Here is a 12024-nt window from a genome sequence, read left to right as displayed (position 1 = left end):
AGCTGGCAGAGGGCAACTTGTGTGTTTGTGCATGTGTTTGTGTAGGAGGGACACCCAAATACCATAGCACACACGCTGGCAGAGGGCAACTTTGTAATGCTGACAGGGTTTCTTGTTTATCACTGCATACAGCAAGGTGGCTGGCCTTGGGGCTTCTGGAAAGTCTCCAGTCCCTGTCTCCCATCTTGCTGTGAGTGTCTCTGGCTCTACATGGGTTCTCATACTTGTATGGCATACACTGTACTGACCAAGCCATTTCCCTAATCCCATTTGTCTAATATCTGTTCAAAGACGAGATCCTTCTGGGATAACGCAAGAGAGTTGCCAACTGTTAGTTCTTCGGGTCGATGTGATTTCTTGATTTACTGCTTGTAATCTCTTCTCCGTCTCAGCTCTTGTGGGTAAGGCAGGCAAGCACAGAGATGCTAAGGGATTTGCTCAGGGTCACACAGGCAGTAAATGAAATGACAGAGTGGGCTATAAACCTGAGCTCCAGGATTCTTTCTGCTCACTACCCAGACTGCAGGGTTCGGAGTCTTGGCGGGGACCAAGGCAGTCAGTTAGCTGTGGGGGCTCCTGATGACTTACTTTATGTCACCCTTTCTGAACTATGCAAGTTAGGCTCCCGTAGCCAGGATGGACCTGTGCTTCAGTCCTGCATTTGCAACGCTGCTTTATTTCTCCAGAGATGTTTAGAGATGTTGAGAAAAGAACGGAACAATATAAATGGCCAGTGGCTGTGGGGAAACTCGGCTTGTTTCATTACTTTCCAGTCAGCTGGGATCTTTGGTTACAAGCGAAGGTTATTTGATTTCATTTTCACTTTAAGAGGACTGAGTGGGTTTTTTTCTTCTCTGTTATGTTTAACACCTTCCTCTTTAGAGCAACCTCTTATGGAAATGTCCCTTTAATAAAATCAAACTCTTAATTTTCCTTTGCTTTTGTGGCATTGGAGGAGGAGCCAGGGCTGGGGGCATGCCAGGCCAGCACTCTGATGCCAGGCCAGACCCCCGGCCCTACTGTAGATTTTTGCCAACTATTTTGTACTCTCCATCTTTCTCCCTCTTTCTCTTGTCTTCATTTCTGTGTCGCTCTCCCCGTCTGACGCAGCGTCTCTGTCTCCTCAGTGGCCGTGGTGGTGACCAGGCACAAGTCGAAGGAGCTGAGTAGGAAGCAGAGCCAACAGCTGGAACTGCTGGAGAGCGAGCTCCGGAAAGAGATACGTGACGGTAAACTCTGAGATTTTGTTTTCAGAAAACCAAGCCCGCTCCACTTTTGTCTTCATTCTTGCCCTTGTGTGGAGAGCGCCCCGTAATGAAGACTATTGGTGTAACAGCAGGGTATGGGCCTGGCTTTGCGTCTTATTTCAGCCCCTTCTCTGCAGCCAGCCGAGTAATTATCTATTGTTTTTTTTTTTCCTTTAATGAAAACCAAGGTCATACTCGGTGTTAGACAAAACAGCAGAGGATCTTATCCAGTGTTTGTGGAATGAAAAGGTGGCTCTTGGGGTTCTGTCTTGCAGGGTTTGCCGAGCTGCAGATGGATAAATTGGATGTGGTTGATAGTTTTGGAACCGTACCCTTCCTTGACTACAAACACTTTGCTCTGAGAACTTTCTTCCCTGAGGTAAAAGAACATTGATCATCATCCGCAGGTTGAGCCTTGAATAACAATGCAAGATCCTGCCTTAAGTTCAAGCCGAGCAGGGAAGAGGATCATTATTAATTGCATTGATTAGGGTACAAAGAAGCAACAGGCCACTGGCGATTCCTCTTTGCCTGGTAACAAAAACCCAGGACGGTCGGAGGTTTAGAGTGATAGTTTTTGCTTTATTTTTTTTACTACCAGTTTCAAACTGAATTCGTTGCTGGGAAGTGAGCTAATTCATTGAAAGATCGATCAATTGCGGGCTCGCCAATTTGTTATGTTTATCTGCCTGACTTGCACGGCTGCTCCTAGATTAGTCACTATTATTTCTCAATTGGAAACGGAAAGCGGTACCATCAAAAAGGAAGAAAGTGGACACCCAGGGAATTTGAGTTGATGGCCGGCATTTTTAGCCAGGTAGAGGTTTTATGGTCTCTTCCTGGGCAGTTTTTCTTTAGTGGATCAGTTTGTAGCTTCCTCGTTTAATGGATGCAGGTGTATGAACGGAGTTGGGAGCTGTTCTAGAGCCACGGGAAGTAGTGTGGACAGCGTGCAGTCATGCACAGTGTCCTTTGGGTTGCAGGCCTCACCCCTGTCCTGACAGACACTTCCATTCCGTCAGCCACTCACTCCTCATTCACCCTCCCAAGCCGCTGGCAAAGCACTCACTCATTCTGTCTCATGGCCCGACCTCTCTGGTGACCCCAGAGAGACCCCCGCTCCCCCGCCCTGGAACACATTAATCCCAATGACCATATTTAGATCCAGGGCGGTCAGCAAAGTCAGAAATCTCTTCGAGCCATGGAAAGAGCTTATATCACCTTGCCAGAAAGCACCTTGGCTCCGTTTGGCCAGAAGCCTAGGAACACAGGCACACACAGAAAGCAATTTCTAGCTTCTCTCCAATTCTAGCAGTGGGCACTGTGATATATAATATGTTGTCAGGAGGTTAGGACATTGCCACAAGACACCTGCTATATTGGGGGGTGGAGGGTGCGCTAAGCCTTGGGTTATAAATCAAGAAGACTAAAAAGAGGCCAGCCTTTTGACTTCTCCACCAAGAACACCAGGCACCGAGATTGGCTGTCGGCTGTCTGGTCCATTTGCCGTACCTGGGGAAAGGAGGGAAATTCAAGTGCCTGAGTCAGGCGAGGCTCACATTGATAGCCCCAGTTCCCAGCTCTCTGAGATCCCCATTAAGAATTTAAAAGCAATAAAGTAACAGAGATCTTCCAGCATCGAGATGAGTACTGTGTGGGCTTCTACAGCTAATGATTGCCCTTGAGTGCTGAATAGCGTAATCCGTGGCCTGAAAAAGAAATTCTCCTATCTTCTAAAGGCAGTAATCAGGGACAAGGCACAGTGATGAGTGTCCAGGAACACTGCTGAGTGTCTCCAAAGGAAAGAAAACCCAGCATAACACGACGTTATTTCAGGGCAAGAGAGAGTCACAAGGAGCTGAAGTGACTGATTTAACTCAGGGTTCAAGCGTAATCTTGAAAGGCAAATGGAAAGCCAGAAGTCAGCGGAGCCATTAAGAGAGAGGACCCAAGAAGTAACCACCAGGGATTTTTCCAAACTCTCTGATGGAACCCAAGTCAAAACCGAGTTCATAGTAATGAGAGGGAGGAAGGGAAAGGCCGTGCCCCAAGGCCAGGCCTCCTGCCACTCGCCTAGGCAGCAGATGAGGCCAAGTGTTAATGAGATGCTTTGCTGATTGACCTGGAGCCGAGTGCTTGGCCCTGGAGCTTGGGTGCTCCAGAGAACTTGGTTGGTCAGTTCCTTCAAGATGGCAAAGGAAGAGAAGGCCTAGATAGCTGCTCCCCCCTTCGCTGCCCTGCCTACTGATTTGTGTTTGAGACAGTTTCTCAGACAGTATGGCCTCAGATTCCCAATGTCAGGAAGAATGACCTGGCATTCTGTTCCTCCAGCAGATAGACTAACTTTTGTTCTTCTGAAAATAGAAGAGACAGGGTAAACAGAATATCTAATCTCTTGGAAGAAGGAAAGTCAAATGAAACAATGAAATGGGGAAAGGACCTTGAGGCAGGGAGCCAGGGTACTACTCCAACAGAAGGTCAAGAATGAATTATTGGGCCACTGGAGGACTCAGAAGGTAAAGGCATTTGCCACCAAGCCTGACAATAAGAATTCAGTCTCTGGGACTCATATAGAAGAGAACTCACTCCCAAGAGTTGTATGTGTATACACACACACACACACACACACACACACACAATGGCATACCTTCCCCCTCCCCTATAAGTAAATGTAATTACAAAAAGCTCTTTGAACTGTGTGGGCCTCACCCTTAGGGGTCAGCACTGGGTGGGCCTTATCTTTACAGGTCAGTTGCTTGACCAAGGTCTGACATTCCCATAATCTCCCACCACCATTTCTTTAACGAGTCCGTTCTTTTTCAAATGCAATGGAATCTTCCAAAAAAATGAGGCTGACGCGACTATTCGAAGAGGCTTCCAGAAGTCACAGGTGTTTCTGGAGCACGCAATAGTTACTCATTACATCTTGGAGTCTACACAACAGGCACAAGCCCGAGGGGGTCTTCAGATTAGCCAATAGCATCTCTGCTTTATTGAAACGGACTTGAGTATTATAACAAAAATGCACTATGCGCTTCCCTTGGATGTTACGAATAATAAACGTGTCTTCTTCCTCTCAGTCAGGTGGCTTCACACACATCTTCACTGAAGATATGCATGTAAGTCTCTCAGTTTTCATTTCTAGCCCAGTGGCTGGCTGGCTTTCTGTATCATCACCATCATTGTCATCACTGCTATTATTACTTTGAATTTTTATTGTGGATTTTTTTTTTTGGATCATGAGTTCAATATTAAATCATTCATTGTCTTGGAAAACCCACTGTAGAGCTACTTTCTTTCAACTTGTATACTATATACCAAGATATATTATCTTATGTATTCTACCGTTATATTATTATGTTGGGTTTTTTTCCCCCCTTTCAGAATAGAGATGCCAATGACAAGAACGAGAGTCTCACAGCCTTGGATGCCCTCATCTGTAATAAAAGCTTCCTAGTTACTGTCATCCATACCCTTGAAAAGCAGAAGAACTTCTCGGTAAAGGACAGGTACGTGCTAGTACTTTGGTATTTTGCTAAGCACTTAAGCAGACACATTAAAACCTAAACTCCCAACAGGTATGACAACATGTGCCTTTAATCCCAGCACACCAAAGACAGACTTTGAGACCGGCCCATGGCCCAGATCCTCTTGCATTTACGTCTCTGTGAGTCTTGAGACCGTAACAAATTATAGGCCAGCCAGGCTGTGTGGTAAGACTGTCTCGGAAACAAACAAAACCCCAAGCTACTTGTTTTATATACTATTGCTTCTTTCTTGGAGAGCTGGTTACCAAGGGCCTTGTAGGTGCTGAACAGGTGCTTCTCACTGAGCTACATCCTTAGCCCTCACGCTCCTTGCTCCCAAACCACTGCCTGAAACGTGGCCGTGCACCTTCCCAGAGCTGTTGACAGGGTGTTTACACAGCCGGGCTGTCTGCAGCTCAGATCACACCAGCCCAACACCAGTTCTGTCTCAAAGGCTCACATACGCGCACGCGCACGCGCACCCACAAACACAGCAAAACCCTGTAAAACCCTGAAAAAACCCCCAACGCCAAAAAAGAAATGAGAAAATTCTCAACCAAAAAAAAAGCAGAACTGTTATTTTTAAACTTAAAAGCACCGTAAATTTTTGGGGAAAGAGACTCACTTCTTGTTGCTAGAAGCATAGAAAATGTCCCGACGTTGAAATTGATGCGGTTTGTTTATTGTTTCATATACCCATCAAGCTAGCCTAAAAGTCACTATGCAACTGAGGGTGATTTTTCTGGTCCTCTTGTCTGTGCCTCCCTAGTGCTGAGATGGCAGGCATTGTCACATCCCATATATGCCCTGTTAGGGATCAAAACCAGGGCTTCGTGTATGAGGCAGGCACGAGCTATGTGGGTCCTTAGGCCTGGTGTGTAATTTTATGGTGTAAGGGACAGAATTGGTTGGGATCTAAACAACACGAAATGGCTCCTCAGAAGACAATTCCCTATTGCCGGCCAGACTCTATGGAAACGGGTGATGTCCCCCCACCCCCGGGTCCGGGGCTGACGGCTCGCCGCGGCTCTGTTTTGAGACAGGTGTCTGTTCGCCTCCTTCCTCACCATCGCTTTGCAAACCAAACTGGTCTACCTGACCAGCATCCTGGAGGTGCTGACCCGGGACCTGATGGAGCAGTGCAGCAACATGCAGCCCAAGCTCATGCTGAGGCGCACCGAGTCCGTGGTGGAGAAGCTCCTCACGAACTGGATGTCTGTCTGCCTCTCCGGTTTCCTCCGGGTAGGTGTCACAGGGCCCTGCAGGGTCAGAGGTAAGACAATAGGCAGCTATTTTTAGCACCCACGCTGGTGTCTTTGTGGATCGGAGTCCAGAATGCTCCTGGGTGTCAGCGTTTAATTGAACTTGATCTTGGGCCTTCCAGATTGTATGGGGGAAAAAAAATGGTGGGTTTTTGTTTTTTGTTTTGTTTTGTTTTTTGTTTTGGTTTGTGTGTTCTGTTAGCGGTCGCTATAATTCATTTAGGAATCTCTCAGGTAAGATTTTGATGTGTGAGCTCATCCTCTTACCTTTGACATTAATTGGTGTTCCTGGTCCTGCCAGCCCTTTCTGAGGCCAGGGAACATTTCAGATGCTGATGAGCACAAACATTTCTTGGGTCCTCTACAGCAGGCTTGAAATACTCATTACTTGCCAATATGCTGACAGCTAATGACGGTCCCTTCTTCCCAGGCATTCGGCATTAAAGCAAATCCCCAGTGAGCCTTCTGTCCTCAGAGTTCACTTTCTTGAAGTGACTATGGAATGTGGTTGAATTTAATTGCATCTTAAAATCTTTCAGAATGCAAACTCTATGGTTTCCATGGTTAGCAGAGTGGGCCTGGGAGCCCAGGGCTGAGTCTGCTGGCACTCAGACAGCTGCATCCCTTCCTTGGCATGTCACCTGTGACCTTGACAAAAGATGGATATTGCTGGGCTCATTTAAACACAGATGAGAACGTATATGCCGTTTTTCAGGACTGAGCAAGAGCCCCATAAATACGGGCCACTATTATAAAATATTAAAATGAAAATGCAGGTGTTCGCTGGCACTTGGTCTTTGTTCAGCTCTCCGAGGTCCTGGTATGGAAGGTTCTTACTCCTCTTTGATTTCTCTAGCCATCCGGAGTCCAGCAGAACGGCATCATTGTATATTTGCTGCTAGTTTAGAAATCTAATTAAACTCTGAAGAAGATGCACAGTTATGCCACAGGTTTTAACGGGGCTGTGTAAGTTGAGATCCATAAGCAGCACTTTAAATTAGGCTGTGCCCAGTTTAATGTTTAATGCAATCTTAGGAGTAGATGAACATTTAAAAAAAAAATTTACCGACTCCCCCCATTCCCAAGGCAATGGCCGTTTATCAAGATTAATGAAATCTGCCTTCTTTTCTGTTTACTTGGTATACATTATCTGCTCTGGGGAGGTGTCAAGTGGTTACTTTTGGGGTAAACCGCTTTTGAGTCTCACTGTGGTTGGGTGGGCCACAACTGCTGTGGAGCGCAGGTGACAGGCCCTCTCACCAGGCCCCCACGTCTTAGTCCTCAGCTGGCCCTGCTAAGTCAAAAGCCCTGGGCTGGTGTCCACCCATCTCCTCTCTGAAAACTACTTCAGGGAATCCCCGTGGCTGTTGTGTATAATCCCCAGAGGTAGCAGAAAAGAAAGCGCTGGCCCTGGGATTGGTTGGGGGGTGGGGGGTATGTTGAAAACAGAAAACTCGCTGTCTGTGGCTGTGTTCCCCAGCTCCCTAGCTGCCCACCTAGCCGGCTGCCTGAATCCCTGGGGTTAGTGCGTTCACTGTGGGCATTGTGTTGTTGTTTTGCTTGTTTGCTGGTTTGGTTTGGTTTGGTTTGGTTTGCATCTGCTGGTGTGGCTACTAGTTTGCCATCCACTCCCCGCTCGTCCTTACACCATGCTCTCAGGAATGGCTCTCAGGCGCTCCTTAAGAAAGGAGTGAAGTGTTCAGAAAGTCTGGGCTCCAAGCCCAAGCAGCCCCCTTGAGCAAAGCATTCTGGGTCAAGATTTCTTCTCTGTGCTGATTCAAGAGTGTGAGGAGCACTTGGTGGTGAGCGGGGGTGTGGCGCGGTGCCCAGGAGGAAGTGGCATCCAGCCAGGCCTGGGTAGAACTTTCACTTTCAGTAGAATTCCCTCTGGTGGATCAGGGGGCTTGGGAGTCTGACTGCCCCAGCCCTCTTGCAGCAACCATCAGATAATATCCCCTTCCAGGACTCCAGGGTCTGCTGGGGACAGCAATGACAATTGACATCTATTACAGACTACTGTTTGCTATACATGTCAGACATCAGGCTGGGAGCTTGTGTTGTCTTAATGGTCCGGAGAGAAGAGTGCCTTTTGGCCATTTTGCATATGGGGGAAATCAAGGCAGATGGCATAGATGAGATTCTGTAGGTTCAAGGTTGGCATGGGTGATGCCAGCCTCTGAGTGCCCTTTGTGAGCTGATAGCCAACTGGTCTGTCATCCAAAGAGGAGAGATTTGTCTCCAGTACGTGAGACATACCTAACCCTCATATTAGCTGATGCCAGATCTCATGGCCTGTGGTCCCCTAGGCTGATCAAACATTAGTCTCTCTAGGGAGATTTTTAAACTGCCTCTGATCCAGAGATCCGGGTTGGGAGGCATCCAGGTTGGGGAACATCCAGGTTTGGTCTGCATCCTGTGCAGCACAGGGGGACAGGCACCTAAGTTCATAAGGGGATCCTCAAAAGGTGCAGGGGTGATTAGTCAGAGTGAGAACTCTGGGCCCGAGTAGCCGTGTGACCAGATCACCATATCAGTTTCCAGGATTCTGGAAACTGTTGACGAGAGAGATTTAAGTCAGTGGCGGCTCCCTCTGCCTAGCCCAGAGGGCCTGGCTGGCTTCTGTGCCAAGCAATGTGGATGATCTGCTCCCCACACGACAGCCTTTAGTGTGCCTCTGATGTGTGCAAGGAAGGGAGAAGTAAGGCTCTTAGGTTTGTGGTCAGGACATCACCCAAGGGGGTGGAGGGAAGGCAGATAGCGGTGAGATTACAAACCCTGAAATAAAGGAAGTTTCTTGTGAGAATGAAATGCCAGGTTCCCCCCCCCCGCCCCTCCTTGGAATCTTTTGCACATTCCCCCTCTGTCCTGTAGAAAAAAAACATTCAAGGATGTATCCGTGGGGAGGAGGGGAGCAAAGGAAGGGAGGGAGTGGACTAGGTGAGGATGGCAGGAGGGGCAAGAGGAAAGCCCAGGCTTGGGGAGGGGCCTGTGCTTGCTAGAAGTAAAAAGGAAGAGACGGGGTGAGGGTAGGTGGCCCCAAAGTGGGGGAGTTCCTCCTGCACACAGGAGATCAGAGAGCGCCGGAGGGATCCAACTTTGAAAGCCGAATTAGTTGGCTGTGCAGATGAACTTGGCAACACGGGGCTCCAATTGGATCCACATAGCTACCTTTTCATCTTTCCTGAGGCACTCTGGCACCCTGGCCTGGGCACAACCCTTCTTCCTCCACCAAAAGGCCCTAATGTTCATAGATCCTGGAAACCTCATTATTAGGAGGAACCGAAACTGACCCAGGGCTGCAGGCCTCAGGAAGCAGAACACAGCCTGTTCCTGAGCTACCCAGTGTCCCTTTGAACATAAGCAGCGGCACATTTGGGCCACCAGCCCCAGACTCAGAGGAGAGTGTTCACAAGTGAAGGCTGGGGACAGGAGCCCTGGGGCCGGCCTGAGAGGACCAGGCACAGATTTGGTACAGTAAACAGAGTACTGCCCATGTGACCACAGAACTGGGCAGGAGGTGTCTGAACGTTAAGGGACAAGGGCTGGCACATGGGTAGGGCACAGGTCACAGACAGCTAAAGAGAAGGACATTTCCCTTACCCCAAACTGTTAACTCTGACAGGCCACCCGCCTCTGCAAAGGTTTAAAACATTCTTGCGTTGGTCCCTGTTGCCAACACTAACGGAAGCACTTTTTTTCTTTATGTCACTTATTTTTGGTTTGCAATTAAATAGGAATGTAAACACGGTTAAATGTCTACCTACCTCCGTGAACCTTTCTCAAGCACTTGCCTACTGATGAGCAGTCATCTGCCAGACAAGAACTAAAACATGAAACTACTGGGCTCTACAGATGCCTCCCCAGTGTTGGGGGGCTATGTGCATATACATAGTACATGTGAGGTAGCTTCCTGGATCCTGGCTTTTGCTCCTGGGCTCTAGTGGCGTGATACATATTTTCTTGGGGGTAGCATGTTGATGGTTAGGAAATACCGCCGCCTTTGACTCATGGTAGCGCCCTGGGCTTCACAGAAAAGCTAACTGTTGCTTTCTTCTCTTTTCCAAGGAGACTGTTGGCGAGCCGTTCTATTTGCTGGTGACGACCCTGAACCAGAAGATAAACAAGGGTCCCGTGGACGTGATCACTTGCAAAGCGCTGTACACCCTGAATGAAGACTGGCTGCTGTGGCAGGTTCCTGAGTTCAACACTGTGGTAGGTTCTCCTGGAGCGTCCCATCCAGACTCAGAGGCCAGGGGGTGGTGGCTGGGTCACTAAAACCGAACCAATATCCTAGACATTGGTGGCGGGAGGGCTCGTGCACCTACTTAATTAAAAGCAATGGTTGATGAAATATTAACACGTGCTCATATAATAGATTTTAATTACTTGGATTGGGGAAGAAAGCATTGTGACGATGCCTGGGGTACTCATCAATTTCCGAAGATTTTAATATCAGGATTGCTTATAGCTTTTAGCATCGTCAAAGGAAATGCAAAGTGCTCCCTGTTCAGCACTTATAATTGCAATCAGGGTTTCTCAGAGGGCTCTGCTCGGGGAAGACAATGTGTGAAGATATATTTCCACCCAGTTGAGGCCGTCTTATTTTAGGACGATAACACATGACAAATGGCACCACGTGCCCCATGCAGCATGACGCCTTGCTTTATTTCCATGGATTAGTTACAAATGTTTGGTGTCACGCACTTAATGTACTGTAATCTCATAGATATTTTTGGAGAAAATGCTGTAGATCACTCCAGGAGGATAAGGGGCCAGGCTGCCCGAGAATTTCAAACTCTGGAGAACTTCCTTTTAACCCATTCCTGCTCCACCCACCCCCAACTCTTCCCCCCACCCCCCCAAAAAGAGACAGAACTTTGGGGCGGTTGGGGAGTTTTGTGGCAGAGGCCCTGTATGGAAAATATCTCCTGCATGGCTCCAGAGCTTTCTAAGCTTTTCCATCTCGTGGACTTGGGGGAGGTCGCTGTGTTTTGGATTGATCTTTAGCTCTATGGAGATTCTAGGCTTCTTTACCATCTCATTAGTGGAGAGGGAAGAAGCAGATTCCAGTGGGATTCGGGAATTGCTCGCCGAAGAGCTAAGTCTCCTGTGGCTTTGCTCTGAGTGGCGAGTCCTGCGGTATCATTCGAGAAGAATTCATTCCCTAATTGAAGAAGGCACCATGCTGCGGTGGACCGTATCATGGTTACGTCATGTGGGGAGGGGGGCGGGGAGGAGCCAGCGGGTCAGCTGTTTCCAGTTCCCCTCATGCCATATGTAACATCCCCATTCAAGATAGCTGCGTGCGCTCAGCAGGCACGCAAGATGCGGGAAGCTGTACCGAGAGGGAACCCGTCTTAGTGTTCTGGCTTCTGTGGGTAATGGTCAGCATCTCGGAGGCAGCACAGTGGCCCTCAAACTTTGTCATGCATCACTACTGCCTGGAGAGCATCAGACCAATTGTTAGGTGACCCTAGATACAAGTCTGGGGTATGGCCTAGAATCTGCATTTTTTTAAAAAAAATTACTTTATATTTATTATTTGATTTGCCATGTGGGGGCTGGGAGCTGAGTCTAAGTCATTTGCAAGCACAGCCTTAAAAAAGAGTTCTGTCTCTTTTTTGGGGGGTGGGGGGAAGAGTTGAGGGTGGGTGGAGCACTGATCCATTTCTCCAAAGCTTTACTTATTTTCAACTGTCTGGATGTGTGCGCCTGCGTGTTGGTGTGTGCACAGGAGTATATGTAGGTCCTCAGGGAGACCAGAGGTATCCGATTCCTCCAGAGGAGCAGTCCCGGGTGGTTGTGAGCAACCCAACCAGGGTGCAGGGAACTGAACTTGGGTCCTCTGCAGGAGCAGTGCATGCCCTTAACCACAGAGCCCTTCAGCCTTAGGCCGTGCATGTTTAACTCCAGACGCTGATGGAGAACTGTTGGCACCGGGGCTAAGAGCCTGGGTTCTGGAGTCTAGCCACCGGCTAGCCAGGTGAC

The 12024-nt window shown here is 48.4% G+C and overlaps 1 protein-coding gene across 1 annotated transcript in view; it reads left to right on the top strand.

The window, feature by feature from the left end:
- Plxnc1 (plexin C1) overlaps window positions 1-12024 on the top strand; it is a 152530-nt gene that overhangs the window by 107282 nt on the left and 33224 nt on the right. Inside the window, exons 16-21 of the mRNA XM_038314540.1 lie at window positions 1128-1229; window positions 1523-1626; window positions 4328-4366; window positions 4632-4756; window positions 5818-6016; window positions 10102-10248. Of these exons, the coding sequence (XP_038170468.1) occupies window positions 1128-1229; window positions 1523-1626; window positions 4328-4366; window positions 4632-4756; window positions 5818-6016; window positions 10102-10248 (716 nt within the window). The remainder of the gene's footprint in view (window positions 1-1127; window positions 1230-1522; window positions 1627-4327; window positions 4367-4631; window positions 4757-5817; window positions 6017-10101; window positions 10249-12024) is intronic.

The sequence above is a fragment of the Arvicola amphibius genome, chromosome 17, assembly GCF_903992535.2.
Source record: "Arvicola amphibius chromosome 17, mArvAmp1.2, whole genome shotgun sequence".
Taxonomy (NCBI): Eukaryota; Metazoa; Chordata; class Mammalia; order Rodentia; family Cricetidae; genus Arvicola; species Arvicola amphibius.
This window is presented reverse-complemented; position numbering and strand designations above follow the sequence as displayed.